Genomic DNA, 16,196 nt, shown 5'->3' with positions numbered 1-16,196 from the left:
TCGTACGCGGCTCGCGCGTCGCCGCGGCGTACACGTAGCGGATAGAACCGCACCGGACAAAGTTGCGTTTAGCATATGACTCTCCGATAACCCACGGGCAACCGATAGCGGGAGCTCGGCTGCAGGCTATCGATTAAAAATCGCGTTCTCGCGAGTGTATTGTGCAATTCCCATGATAAATAGTTCGGTCCAAATAACTATACACAGGGGGGAAGGGTCAAGAAAAACTCGTTACCCCGGCGAACGCGCGACCCCGAACGACCCCACCGGATCCGAGACGTTGACGCGGCACTAACGTTACGCCGAAGAGACACCGTCTCGTTAAGTGAATGCGCGAGCGCAGTCATTTTGTAAAATCCTATCGAGATATTGCAATTAACCTTTGCACTTCGGATGACGACTCCCAGACGATAATAAAAATTCCTGCACCGTTTTCCCGCGGAGCTTTCGCGTTGTTTTCTGTTCAGCGTATTGGGAAACGCGAAAGGATTTTACAAATAAATTGCCTGAATTTCGCGTGGTTATTTTTGTTATTGCAATTTGGTATAATTGAATAGTCGAACGAAGTGAGAGTCGTGTCGTTTTATGGCCGAATGAGGGGGACGAGCGAGAGGCGAAAAGTATGCGGGAGAAAATGATATTCCGTGTGGGTGAAGTTTATGGTATATTTTAAATAGTATATTTGATAATTTTATAAAATGTTATTGATGATCAATTTTGGAGTAAGAAATTAATGTGTTTCAAAACGGATGTGTTATCTAAAATTAATTTATTTGGTCTTTATTGGGTCAAAATATATGTTTTTGGTAGCGAAATGCTTGTAGTAATTATGAATAGTTGTGATTATTTTTTAAAATACATATTTTACATCTGTGTCAAAAAATGTATGACAACTATTTTCTTCGTGGATTTTCGCATTTTAATACTATATAAATATTATATCAATGCAATATAATTACAATTAATGTAATTCTATAATAATACTATATAAAAACTACATAAATGCAATTAATATACTATTATCATAATACTACGTGAAAACTATATAAATACAATTAATATAATACTATAGGAAAACTATATAAAAGCTATGTAAATACAATTTGTACTTAGATTTATAGTACTCTAAAAATAATCTGTATTCTACAATATTTTTCACTATTTTCCTATTACTACTACTTTCTTTTTATTCTATTCATATTCTGCTCAAATAAAACTTATCCGAAAACAAGAAAAAAAACATTATGTAATTCGTTTATCTAAAGTTCACTTTTTTCACAATAATACAGTTTGGTACAAATGTAAATAGTACAGCTAATGTTTAAATTATCGGACGGAGCAAAAATTTCAGTAATTCCTTTTTTATCAATCGTATAAAATCTCAACCAAAATCTCAAAAATATACTCACGACATCGCAGACGTTCACAAAAAGAATAAACAATGATCAAACGCATCAGACACGTAGATCATAGTTTCGAAAAAATCCGACTACTCTATGCGTTATCGAATGTGCAATTAACTCTTTCGCAAAAACGAAGCTGCGCCGAGAAGCTTTATATCGCGCGATCTCAAGGAAAGCATTGTTGTATTTATTAATAACAATGCAGGCAATAAACAATCGGCATCGCGAATGATCGAACGTTCTATGTATCGCGTGAGACGGCGAGGTTGCTGCAATCAGTGCAGATTAATGTATCGATTTTTAACGTATCGATCACCTTACACGGTGAGGTAAGATAACGATGGAAACAATTGGAGCGGATTTATCGGTACTGATCACGGAGCGTGATCTTTATTTTACCGTAGCTTATCGTGCTCGTCTCTTCTCAATGCGTTACATCGAAGCGTATATGGACCATTTACTTTGAAAACGGCGGAAGTACATTTTCTAAGCGTTACGAGAATATTAAAGGGTAACACGTTGGTTAATTGAAAAATATAAATTAATTATGCCAAGCCTGGCAACGTTTCCAATCACTTCTCGAAGTTTATGTAACGATTACATAAATTTCTTTTAAGCGATTTAACTAAAATAATATGTGTCTGAAGGCTGTAAGTGGATTTACACCTTTTTCATAATTAGTTAATTGCGAAGATCATTTAATATTGTTTATGAAAAATTAAGTATCACTTAAGATATATTTTGTGTTAATTTAATTTTCTGTATGAATAATAACAAGAAATATGGTAAGCGTGATGGTTTTAATTTTTAACGATAATTATGTTTATATATTGTTTAACTTAACGTAGGATATTGCTATTATTTATTTATGCTCTTTATGTTTATGATGCACAGGAGGTATATAAGGTAATAATAATATTTTTTGTTGAAACGAAATTCTCTCGTTCCATTTCATGTAAATAAATATATTATTTTATCAACATTGCTTTATAACATCATAGCAATCCTATGGTTTACGAAAGAAATTCTTTTTTCTATGAAAATTGGACTTCTCTTTCATAATTTTAAGTTCAACAAAACATTCGCATTTTTTCAAGATATTAAATATTAACTAGTTACAAATCAAACGTTTATCTTCCTAAATTAATCACAAATTATGCGATATCTCATATTTTTTTTAAAAGACGGGTTTACACCGCTTTCAAAATAAACGGTCCGTGTACATTTTTCAGTGAAAAAAAAAGCAAAGCTGACGTGGCGAGTGCAACGAGGACGCAGACAGAAGCGAGTGTGTTGCACTCGACAAGGACAAGGCGTGTTTTCATAAACTCTGTTAATGAAACAGATGCGTGTAAAGTGTTCCGCCGCCGTCCCAGCGTCGCCCTCGCCGTCCCTGCCAGTTTTAAACGACGTTCGAGAACTTGACGTGCTGTAAAAATTAACTAGAGATCGCCGGGGTAACGCCTTTTTTGGATAATGTGAAAGCGTTTATGATTGGCTGCAGAATGTCTCATCAATTACGACTGAAAATGTACATTCATATCTCGAGAATGAAATGTTATCGGAACCTTTCCTTTTCTTCCCGAACCGAAAATGTCATTGTCGAACGAATAATTTATCTGATATACTTTGAAATGAAAAATAGTATTACACGCAACAACCAACTATAACATTTATTTTTAAAAATACATTTACTCTTCTGTGATTCTTGTCAAAATTAATTTGCTCATCGTGTAACAAATTCATTTCAATGAATTTTGTTTCATTGTAAAAAAAGTTACTTCATTTTAAATAATGAATATTATCGTTACGTATTTATACTGTTAAATGTAATAAAATGTTTACCACGAGGAACTTTCAAGTTGATGTAAAAAATATATTCCACTTTCACATTTTTATAAAACAATTGAAGAGTTTCTTTAAAGTTTTACTACATTAATGAAAATGTAATGTCAATACAATTAATTTTTCGTCCGTCCTATTCAATTAATGCGATAAAAGGTTTATGATTTATTAACATATTTACGTTTATAGTGTTTATATTTATATTAATATTATTTATACTATATTTATGTATTATACTATTATTAATATTTATATTATATTTATGTATTATGCTATCATTAATATTTATATTATATTTATGTATTACACTATTATTAAGCCTTTGCGGACGGCGGCGCTCGGCGGGCGAGCGTCGCTGTGGACGACGGGTATTGGAGCGCGCAGTATTTTGGGCGGATATATCCGCCAACCGTCCGCAACAGTAAACACGCTTGGGCGGATATATCCGCCAGCCGTCCGCTGAGGGTTAATATCTATATTATATTTGTGTATTATACCATTATTATTATTTATATTATATTCATACCAATATTGGTATTTGCATTTATTTACAGTTACGTCTATGAATTTGAAAAATGCAATAAATGGAAAAAAGGCATTTGAATTCGCAAGAAAATCTATAGTCTGGTAGTAGCAAAGATCACGGTGGTAGTTTCAGGTGGACCACCCTGTATACGAAGTTATGTATATTGATATGCGTCTCTCGTAAATACGACCTCGTGCGTATGCGCGTTTATTTAACTCGCTAGGATTTAAAGAGCGCGCGCCCCGGAAGTCGGGAGTGGGTTTACGTAGATCATTGGTTGTTGAAGGTGAATGAGTATATGACAGAAACAGAGACGATCAAACGAACCGTACATTTATGTGTCTACAAAGCAATTTCCTGGACTGAATCCAGTGTTTGCCGCGTAAAATTTTCAAAAAACTGTACGGCCACGTGCCTTTTCAAAACATTTCGTGTATACGTGTACACATGTATAATTCGCTTTGATACATTTTCGTCCTTTGTTCGTTGATAATTTATGGATACATTCAGCTTTAATGATTGCTATCATCACTGGACACGAATTTTTCTATTTTCTATAAGTTATCTTTATCTATAAATTGTTCTAATTTCGTGAAAACAGATTGCGCAGCAATGAACCTCGACTCATTCTAAAGCTTCAAGCTTTCACTTTTGCTATGCGTCGTCTATTTTTTCTCAATAATGTAACAATGATATAATAATAATAATTCTATAGTAAACGGAAAACCAAAGACATGGATTTACTCACAAATGTTACTAATTGAAACATCTTTAGAAACAGTAAAAAATGTTTTCTATCAACGACTCCATTATAAATTCGAAGATTGTAGTTTCTACTTAGAAAAATTATTAAAAGTACTTATAGTTTTGGACTAAGTATAGTTTTGCATCTAAAGTACAAGCTTTTAAATATAATGGTATAATGTTATATAACTCTTTTTTCATAAATTGTAACAGTCTGCACATTAATTATTTGTCGCAATTAGAGTACAGTGGCTGTAGAAAGTATTCGTACAGCAGACAATTCCAAGAAGACGATCATATCATTTACTTTAATGTTAACAATAGAAGCGTACACGTATTATTAGAAATCTTTGAAGCAAACCCAACGAAAAAAAAACCGAAATTGTTTATTTATGCGTCTTGCGAAGATATTAATCGAACTTTCACATGTGGATGGAAATGTACGTGTAGGAAGTGCTCTTTCAATTTTTTTCGCGTATCCACGATAACTGCAAGGCGACCAGTAGAATGTAAACATAATTAGCATCAGTATGCCTGGAGACATTATCCGTTGAGGAAGTATTCGAAATTTCGATCTGCGCGTGACACAGCTGTATCGGCGAAATGGGACGGAAAGGTAAAGACACGACCGAAAGTGAAAGACGAATCATTATAAGTCTGCACAACAAGTGCAAGTCGTTGCAAGAAATTTCGAAAGTAATGAAAAGAGCGAGATCCACGATTCAGGGAATCATTGACAGATACGGTGAACGGAAGACCGTGAAAACCAAACCGAGGAGCGGACGTGTGCCGGTAATAGATGACAATATCGGCCAATGGATACTTCGGGAAATAAAGAAAAGTCCCAGAATCAGTGTGCTGAAAATCACGGCGGAGCTTCGTAGTCGTCGTAGTATCAGTGTTTGTGCTAACACGGTGCGTAATTTCTTGCGGAATGCAGGATACCGCGATAGAGCAGCCTCTAAAAAATATTTTACGAACGAGGTTAACGGAAAGAAAAGTCTGCAGTTCGCAAAGAAACGTGATAACCTCGTGGAGTCATCTTGAATGAAAAATCTCGGACCTTCATGTTTTTTCCGGCGAAGTGTTAAAAAACGTGTTGTTACAAACTGTAATAAAATTTCCGACACTGTCATCAATAATTTAATAAAATCGAAGACTTTGAGAGATTAGAAAGTCTAAAGAGAATTCTACGAAGTATTAGAACAGCAACTAAGTTGATCTTTGTTGTTAGATTGGCAAGTTCTGTTGCAAAATATGACCTATAAAAATATTTAAATTTTCTGCTAATATCTTTGTAAAAAATATGAATAAACAACTTCTGCTTCGTTGCCTTTGTTCCAAATTCTTCTGAAAACATATGTACGCATTTGTTGTTAACATTTCTTTGTAATAAAGCAACTTGCGTGATATCTTCCTTCATAATTGTTTACTGCGCGAATACTTTCTACACCGATTGTACGTATCACGAAGGCTTTCTGGAGCCACTGTACATGACAGATATTGTCATTGATCGAAATCGTGTTTAAATAGAATGAGTATGTTATTAAACAGTTGGATCACGCTGTAGAATTGTAATTTCGAAGGTGAGGCGTGAAAAGCATGTGTATGAAATTGGATTGATTGTACAGTCGTGCTGCTATTGTGGAACCACGTACAAATAAACTCGTTATCAAGAGGGCTTTATTCTTTAAGACACTGTAAATGTTGCAATTAAATAGGTACGACAGCATCGATTATCTTTATAAAACTTTCAAATATCTATCGCATTCTTAACAAAGTTTTGGACCTTTTTGGCAATTAGGTTCGTTCACTCATTCAAATAATGATATGAATATCATCTACATATTTAGTCTAATTACATCATTATTAATTCGACAATTTAGTATACTTGTAAAAATATTATTGCATCGTGGCTCAAAACTTTGGATAGAAGAGAGTTCATTTAAAATTAAGAAAACTGTGAGATATACATATAGTTTATATTGCTATAATAAAAATTACATTTAGAACATAATTATACATATTTCTGTAATAACTGTGTACATTTTGTTAAAATACTAATTACATTCTTCCTCTTACATATAACATTTATTTATTTATATATAATATGAAGACGCCTGAATAAAAAATAAGTTTACTCGTTATTTTTTAAATCAGAATTGTAGTTATTTTTTGCTAGGCGCAGAATTATAATAACAAAGTTGTATAGATTTATATAAATAGAACTCTATCATGTTGTTTCTCATGAGTTTACCACGTAATTTAATATAATTATAATAATAAAAAAATAATATAATTAATTCGATACTAAATTGCTTGCTCTTTCTGTGAATAAATATTGTATTACAAGTGTAAACATTCTCTCGTATATATAAATAATCAATTATGAATAATTTATAATCACTCGTTACATCGTCTATTCTCTATTCAAGTTCGGCCATTATTATTAACAAAATATCTCGAATATATTGAAAAATATATTGAATTAAATACGATGCAGCAATAGATATTTAAATATCTATCTAATGTTGTACTACACATCATTACAATATTTATTATCTGTCGCACATGCATTGATAAGACATCAGTTTCGTATAAAAGAAATTCCAACCCGTTGCCAACCGTTAATAATAATTTTATAATAGGAATAATACGACACGTCGTATACATTTCTGTAGATAGAAATGTATCACAGACCTTTATCAACACGAACCTTTATCATCGCGAATTTCTAAGCATGAAATTCAATATAGAACACGCTCGGGGCTTGAAATTGTTTGCGATTTCCGTGAACGAAATATTGTATTACAGGTCGTTGAGGACGAGGAACCCAACGTGAAAGAAACATCTTATCGCGTGTATCCGGATTGGTGTTCCCTCAAATTACAATGGCCGTAACGAGCCAACGACGGCTAGAAGAAGTGCAACAGTAAAAAAACGAGCCGTGTCAACTTCGTACGTTCGCTCTCTCCCCGACATAATAACGAGATAATGAGGCTTACCGTATTAAACAATACACGATAAGACCGCGAGACGATAAGAAGTATTGATAACGGAACGTCTCTGTGACAGAAAACGCTGCTGTACGTTGGCTTCAACGAACAGTCGAGATTTCTGTGAAAATAAATTGAACCTTTCGAAGGTGGCTCTTGATGGGAAAAATGTTTTTACAATATTTTTAAACAACTGCGACGAAGTGTTAACACGTATTCGTTCAAGTGACGAAAATTCCTCGTTTCGCAAACAATCGCCAATAGCCAAACGACGAATATTCGATATAATAAAAGGTGGTGTACGACATAACCAAAGATGGTATAATTATAACAATTACCGGAAAATATATGAGTTTTAGCAAGTAACAGATAGTGCAAAGAAATGCTGGAACTTTGTGAATGGCGGTGCAACAAATTGCCGGACGAATATGCGTTAACATGAGATCACACATATAATATTTAAGTAAATGAGGCAACTTTAAATCTTGCTTAAGAAATAAATTCCACAATTTCGAATTAAAACGTTTAAAAATTCAATGATTCGTATGAAACAATTGTTAATAAACTGTTGCATTATTATTCAGTTACAACTATAACTCGTATCAACTGTATTGATTTATAAACTTTCTTAGCGTATCGTACTTCAAAAAGTTCATCGAATGAAATTATTATCTATCGTTTATTATACTTTAACTATAGTTTGTTAATGTAACATGTCAGTGTTTATAAGTTTATTTTCAGTAACATGTTAACTGCGTTCCATACATTCAAATGTATTAGTGAAAATATTGAATTATTTTTTATAATAAGCCTATATCTTGGTCGGAGTACATACAGTATATGCAACTGTTTGATGCGCATGCGAATGACGGAGATAGGATGTTTCTTGTTCGACCGTACGTTAGACGGGGAAAAGTAAGAAAAGTGAGAGTGTGACGAGAAAGCTGTCGCTAAAAAGAGTGTGAATACATTGCATCAGATAACAATCAGAATTAAGCGGTCGGTGATAAAGAGAATTTAACGGATAATGTAATTAACGAACTGTGCAGTTACACGCTACGCTAAAGTAATTTGAGAGACGCAGATTTTCTTGGGAAAATACCATGCCACTATTTTTAGCCACGCTTTGTTCATGAAACTTTATCAGATATATTATACGTATATTTTAAAATTATTTTAAAATTATTATAAAATTATTATAAAATTATTACAAAATTATTTTAATATTATTTTTTTATTTATATAGTTATTATTCTATTTAAAAGCAATATATATTATAAATTAGTATAATATTATTATGTAATTATTATAAATTTATTGAGTATTGCGCGAAAGTCAACTTTATTTTATTATTATTTTTACTATTAATTATTTTGTATTTATATATTTATTATTTTATTTTAAAGTCAGATTACTGTAGTTAAGCGATAAATTATGTTAGTTAAGATTGTGAAAATCAAACTGGAATTCATCTAGAAGTAATCTTAGAATTTGTTTAACAATAACATCATTCTATTTATACTATTATTTATAAAACTTGAATTTACAATGTATAACTTTCGTATCGAAAGAAAAGTAATGCGAAAGCTAACAAATATTTACAAAATTATGTAATGATATTTAGAGCTTTCAATAGCTCAATGTTAAATTTTAGTTTCTATTTTTATTTTATATATTTTATTAATCACGTAAGATATATAATGTTTAAAAAATTATATAATAATATTAGAGTTTAAAATAGTACAATCTAACACTTTTTTCTCAATAATAGATAACTAATTATTGTTTGCAAATTTATAGGTTACCGGTTTGTAAAGTTTTAACATATATTTAAAAAGTAGTTAATAAACATACATTAAAAAATTTCCAGTTAAGTTAACACATCTGAAAAGTATTGTTTAAAATACTGCGCTTTGTATTATTATTTTTATTATTATTATAGTATTAAGTCTCTAATAACAGAAATAAACTGAATGATGCAGCAAAAGGAACATACACTACCATGAGTTTTGTTATTTTTAACCCATTGCCGTGCCATTTTCTTTACAATTACTATGATTAGAACTCTTTCGATCGCACTAATTTCTTAGAAGAAGGAATTTTATATCTATTGTGTACTTACATCAACTTGGATGTTGAAATATTGGTAACAAAAGAATAAAATTCGATTCCTAATCAACCTAAAACTTAACACCTAATCAAACTAACCTGACACCTAACAGCTTATCACTAGAAATCTCCATCACAAGTCTGACTCGTTAAAACACGGTAAGGGATTAAGTAGTTACTCACCTACACTTTTGTTCTACAGATATATTTTGAAACGATATTCATAGATTATTTAAAACAGCTACTCGAAGAATCGTGTAACTCTTCCGTTGTATTTCACATTTAATTGCTTGGCACATTGCGAAAGCATTATTATCATGTTTTTCATGATACAGTCGTAATGATGCAATTACCAATTTTTTTAATCATTGATTAATATTGAAATGTCGGTGATGCAACACTGAAATAATTTTCTTGAAACGAATGTGCTGCTCCGTTTTATTTGTTGTTTCCATTCTATTCGTCTTTGCTAAAATGTATTATATTGATTTTTCAGTAAACCAAGTTGCTAATATTGATTATTTATATATATCAAAGATCAATATGCAAATAATTATTATCTAATTAATATCTATTATTATTATTATTATTATCCTTTTTCCTCCAGTATTACATCTGGGTTTAGATTCGGTTGACGGGCTTAGAGCCAAGTCTAACCGTTCTTTCAAACTATTGGGTGTATTTTTTTATGTTTCTTGTTGTAGGAAGGACCGAACTATTTGGCATGTTTTTAATATTACTGCTTTTTGAATGTGCATGTGTGTTTTTTCCTTTAACTTTAATTTGGCTAAGTTTTTTGTGAATGAATGTGGTGTGATTCCTGTGGCTGATATAACGAACGGCAGTACTATAACTTTCTTTTGTTTCCATATTCTCTGTATTTCAATTTTAAGATCTTCATATTTTTCTATTTTTTCTTTGTATTTGTTTATTATGTTTGTATCACTGGGGATCGATATGTCTATGAGGTAGGTAGTTTTTTCTTTCTTGTCCTGCACTGTTATATCTGGTCTATTATGGATTACTGTTTTATCGGTGTGTATAGTGCGGTCCCAATATATCATGTAGTTTTCGTTTTCTATTATCGGTTCTGGTGTGTAATTGTAGTATGGTATGTTGTTTGTACTAATTTCATATGCTTGTTTTATTGTCTGATGTATTATTTTTGCTGCTATATTATGTCTGTCCACGTATTCTTGTCCGGCCATGAGTTTGCATCCACTGATTATATGATCTATTGTTTCTTTTGTTTGGTGGCATTTTCTACAGGTATCATTTTCTATTGCATTATCTTTTATTATATATTTTCTGTAGTTTTTAGTTGCTATTACTTGATCTTGGATGGCCATCATGAATCCTTCTGTTTCCGGGAAGAGTTGTCCGTTCTTCAGCCATTTATATGTGTTTTCTTTGTTTATTTCTTCCTTATTTACATTGTACCAGTGTTTACTGTGTATTTCTTTGGATTTCCATGTGTCTATTTTTTGTTGGTAGATTTGTGTTTCATCGTATTCGTCATTGTCTTGTGTCTGTTTTGCTAGGTTCAATGGCGTGTGATGTTTGTCAGCTATTACTATGGCTTTGTGTAGTGGTGTTTGTTTGCTGTGGAAGTATTTTCTGAGCGACTTGATCTGTTTTGCGTGTAGTATGTGGATATCTATGAGGCCTCTACCTCCTCGATCTCGGGCTATTGTGATTCTGTCTTTGTTTGCGTTTGGATGTAGATTTCTATATTTTGTTAGCTGTGTTCTTGTTGTTATGTTCATGTTTTCAAGATCTGTGTTGGACCATTTTATGATGCCGAATGAATATGTGAGGATCGGTATAGCGTATGTATTTATTGCTTTAAATAGGTTTTTTGAGTTTAGTTTCGTTTTCAAAAGTGTTTGTAGTCTTTGCGTATATTGTTTTTTCAGGTGTGACTTTATTTGCGTATGATTGATTCGTGTGTTTTGTTGAAAGCCTAGATATTTGTATGTCTCGTTTTGTTCCAAGTTATCTAATATTTGGTTATTAAGCGTTATTGGTTCATCTTCTGTGATCCAGCGACCTTTTTCTATATGTAGTTGTTTGCATTTGTTCATACCAAATTCCATTCCAATGTCTGTTGTTATGTTTTCAACTATTTTGAGAATTCCTGTTATGTGTGTTGTATTTGATCCATATAATTTGATATCGTCCATGTACAAGAGGTGATTTATTTTATGGTGTGTGGTGTTGTCCGTTTTTATGGCGTAGCCATAGTTCGTGTTGTTGAGTGCGTTTGATAATGGGTTGAGGGACATGCAGAACCATAGTGCACTTAGGGAATCACCTTGAAAGATGCCTGTTTTTATTTTTATTAAATCTGTTGCTATTTTATATGTTTTGGTGGTTATGTGGATTCTTGTTCTCCAGTTTTTCATGGTTTCTTTCAGAAATTGTTGTAGTTGCTGGTCTATTTTATATATTTGTAGTACTTTTAATAACCAGGAGTGCGGTACTGAATCGAAGGCTTTCTTGTAGTCTATGTAGCATGTGTGTAGGTTCCGTTGTGTTTTTTCGGCTTGTTTCATGATGGTGCTGTCTATTATTAATTGTTCTTTACAACCTTGACTATTTTTTCTGCATCCTTTTTGTTCTTCGGTCAGAATATTATTGCGAGTTAAATGTTTGTCTATTTTTTTGCATATTGTGGCCGTTATTATTTTGTAGAGTGTCGGTAGGCATGTAATAGGTCTATAGTTGGCTGGGTTTTGTGTATCTTTGTTTTTAGGTATGGTGTATGTTTTACCTTCTGTCAGGAATTTTGGGGTTTGGTCGGGTTTTTCTATGATGTGGTTGATTTGCTTTGTTATGTATTCGTGTGTAGATGTTAGTTGTTTGTACCAGAAATTTTGGATTTGATCGATCCCAGGGCTTTTCCAGTTGTGTGTGTTTTTTATGGTTTCTGAGAGTTCTTCTTTTGTTACTGTATGATCTGTTTGTTCTATTATGTGTGAATAATCGTGTTCTTCCTTCCTTATCCATTTGGCATTTTCATTGTGTTGTTTGTTTTCTGACCATATGGTTTTCCAATAATCTGTTATTTCTTGTTGATTTGGTGCTGGGTTGCATGATTCATTTTTATTTTGAATGCTTCTGTAGAATTGTTTTTCGTTGTTTCTGAATATAGCGTTTTCCTTTTTTCTGTCATTGGATTCTTTATATCTTTTCAGTCTAGCTGCATATACTATTAGTTTTTGTTTGCATGTGTCTGTGGTTTCTTGTATATTTTTGTTGCTGTTCTTTGTGAGTCTCTCTATATGTGTTATTATTTTCTTTGATCTATTTCCTTTCTTATATTGTGTTAGGCGACCTAGATCTCTTCTTAGTTGGTCAATCTTTTTCTCTATTCTTATCTGCCATTTTGGTTTCTTGTTCTTTATGTTGTGTTGATGATTATTATTATTATCATCTGTGGTTTGTGATATTTGCTGTCCGTTGCATGTTAGGATTGTAGTGGCCGTTATATATATTATTAGATGTAGTTCTTCTATTGTCGTTTGATCATTGATGTATTGCGTGATAATATGTCGATTGGTGATATCTATTATTTTTTGTGTGTCTTTTTTGTATATTAGTTTTGGGAGAGGTCTTCTATTTGTTGGGTCCGTTCCTGTCCAATATGCTAGATTTGTTTCTATCGTGTTTTGCAATTGTTGTATAAGCTGATCTTCTTTTTGTTGGGTTGTAGAGTTTGTTACTATGTTTGTTAGTATTGTTTCGTCTGTTTCTATATAGTGTTCATGTATCATTGGTTGATTGGATGTGTGTTGTTCTGAATTTTGTGTTGGCGTATTGGATGTCTCTTCGGCACTATTTATTTGTTGGGCTGTTTCTTCTTTTAGTAGTTGGATTTCGTGTGTTGTTAATCTATTATTTTTTATGATAGTCCTCTTTTGGTCTATTATTCTCTGTTCTGTGACTATGTTTGATAGGTTTGGGTATTGATGCAGGAAAAGGCGGTGTAGTTCGGTTCTATATCCTGTGTGCAGTCTTTCCAGGTGGGTAGCTTTAAAGTAGCACCGCATCACAGTGCGATTCATTTCATCTGTCCATTTGATGCGTTGCCTTGGTAGTCCTGCCTTGGTGGTTGTCGGTTGATTCTCCGACACAGCACTGTTGGCTGGTCCATTTTCGAATGCCTGTTCGTCATAGTTTTGGTCGAGCTGATGATTCCCGCGACGTCCTCGACCGTTACGTCGCTCGTCCGAGGCATTTTCATATTCTTGAGGAACCACATTTATACTCATTTGGGGGGGTTAGCCCAACAAATGGTTGATTTCCCTTTTAGTCGCCTTTTACGACACGCAGAGAAAACGGTGGGCCTATTCTTACCCCCGAACCCACAGGGGGTTTATTATTATTATTATTATTATTATTATTATTATTATTATTATTATTATTGTTGTTATACGTACAAATATCGTTACTAGTATTATTCATTATTATTACCATGATGATAAAATAATGCAATTTTGTAATGATTTATATTGTTGTAAAGTAGTTCATTAAAATAAACATATGTATCTCGATTTTAGATGCTCGTATCGTCACTATGTTAATAAAATAATGTACTGTGTTTTATCATGATTTATATTGTCCTAATGTAATTCGTTATGATATTATGAAATTATATAAACATTTAATTTCAATCTTAGTCACTCAAATTATTACTACGTTAATTAAATAATATATTGTATTCTGTGATGATTTATACTGTTCTGATATAATTCAAATAAATAACATGATATAAATGACATTTTATATTAACAAAATTATGTTTTGTAATAATTATATTATTCTAAAATAACTAATGACAATAAATGGCATTACGTAAACACTCGTATGCAAAGTTCACAAGTTCAAATCTGTATTATGTTAATAAAATGATGTACCGTGTTTTGTCGCGTTTTATTTGATCATTGATTTAGTTTGACAATAGCAATTAAGAATGTCATGGTTCTCTCCTTCTCGAGAAACGTAAGCGTTGAATGTATAATACATTTACACGACACCCATTATACTTGCATAATGCGAGCAGGATTATCCTTCGTAGCAAAGTAAATTAGGTTTGCGTAATTACATTTATTTATATGACGATCTTCTATTCTGTTCCAAGGACACGGAACATGAATATTCCTTGGATAAAGACACAAATAATCCGTTTGTTTATTACATACATTGCTCTAGTAGCAGCAATTACTAGACTACGGATCTTCATGCATTTATGCCATGTGCTGGTTATCAAAATGAAAGAAAACGTATGAATCAACAATGTCCAATGGCATTTTTATTTTCATCTTACATTAAGCAATTTTGTAATCGACGAAAGAAACTTTGCTTTGAATACAGTTTTTGTGAAGTGACGTATGAAAAGGAGAATTTGCATAAAATACCGCAGTCTAGTAATCACGAACTTATCAAGCTGCAGTTTTAATTTGATTCTATTAAAACGTAATTGTATACGATGAAAACTTGGAAATCTCAGTTTGTTTTCGCTTAATAATCGTTCGATTCAATTTAATTTAAAATTGAACATGGGAGAAATTGATTACAAATTGTAATTTGATAATTAATTATCTTAGCTGAGGTTATCTTTCTTATTTGGCTATAAAGAGGATTGGGGAATTAATTAATAAAATTATTCAATAGTAATAATTGGATAAATGGAAAAAGTAATATAATTCTCTAAAACAAAATGAAAAATTGATTGTTTGACACAGAAACTTTAATTTGTTAATAGAAACCTTTTTCGGACGTAACATTCGAAACAGACAGTGCAGTAATAAAAGAACTGAATTTGAGAATATAGTTCCCTTGTTCGTACGTATACAGTGTGTACCATTTAAACCGATCGTCACGATTATCCGATAAACAATTGACGATACAAAAGATATTTCAAATAGTAATCAATAGCTCCTCAACTAATAACTACTTTTCACTATAATCATTTCAATAGTTTTTTTTTTTATAAAGAATCTCGTGATGAGAAACGATAAGGAACGTGAGATTCCACGTAAGATAATAGAATTATGGTCTATATGATTTCTACATGCTTATCAGCAAGAATACTAATCATATCTGATTGCGTTTTCTGAAACCATTCAACTGTTATTTTAAAAAAATATTTCACTTCATCAATAGATTGATAGATATTGTAGTAAATTAATTTCCACGAGACACTTAGTATATATCTGTTACACAGGGTGTCTTAAAATTCACTAGCAATCAAGAAATGGAGTTTTCCTGAGGTCATTTGAAGCAACTTTTTCCTTAGCGAAGATCTTCTACAAGGCATTGTTTACGAGATATTAATGAAAAATGATGACCAATGAAAGGCTTGATCTGCTGGCGCAAAGCGGCCGAGCCAATCAACGGAAATGAGCTCCGTTAGTTTGGCCGCCTAGCGTCAGCCAAATTCACCTCATATTGGTCAGAGTTTTTCTTTAATAACTCGTAAACGAAACTGCGAATTGCATTTTCGCTATGGAAAAAGTTGCTTAAAATGAGCAGGAACACACTATTTCCAGAGTGTTAGACGTTTTTGGC

General features: G+C 32.4%; 1 protein-coding gene across 1 annotated transcript; it reads right to left on the bottom strand.

Moving 5' to 3' along the window:
- Positions 1-10,292: 10,292 nt before the first annotated feature.
- LOC144470003 (uncharacterized) lies at positions 10,293-13,897 on the bottom strand. The gene is made up of 2 exons (XM_078180765.1): positions 10,570-13,897; positions 10,293-10,498 (listed from the first exon to the last, which is right to left on the bottom strand). The coding sequence occupies exons 1-2, from the start codon at positions 13,895-13,897 to the stop codon at positions 10,293-10,295; spliced, it is 3,534 nt and encodes a 1,177-aa protein (XP_078036891.1).
- Between the last annotated feature and the right edge of the window lie 2,299 nt (positions 13,898-16,196).

This window comes from Augochlora pura, chromosome 5 (genome assembly GCF_028453695.1).
Source record: "Augochlora pura isolate Apur16 chromosome 5, APUR_v2.2.1, whole genome shotgun sequence".
Lineage (NCBI taxonomy): Eukaryota > Metazoa > Arthropoda > Insecta > Hymenoptera > Halictidae > Augochlora > Augochlora pura.
Note: the sequence above shows the minus strand (reverse complement) of the source record. Positions and strands in the feature narration are given on the sequence as shown.

Coding starts and splice junctions, on each gene's coding strand:
- LOC144470003 (XM_078180765.1), bottom strand. CDS start 13,897: ATGAGTATAAATGTGGTTCCTCAAGAATATGAAAATGCCTCGGACGAG. Junction 10,499..10,569: donor CATAGACATATCGATCCCCA/GTGATACAAACA, acceptor ATTGAAATACAG/AGAATATGGAAACAAAAGAA.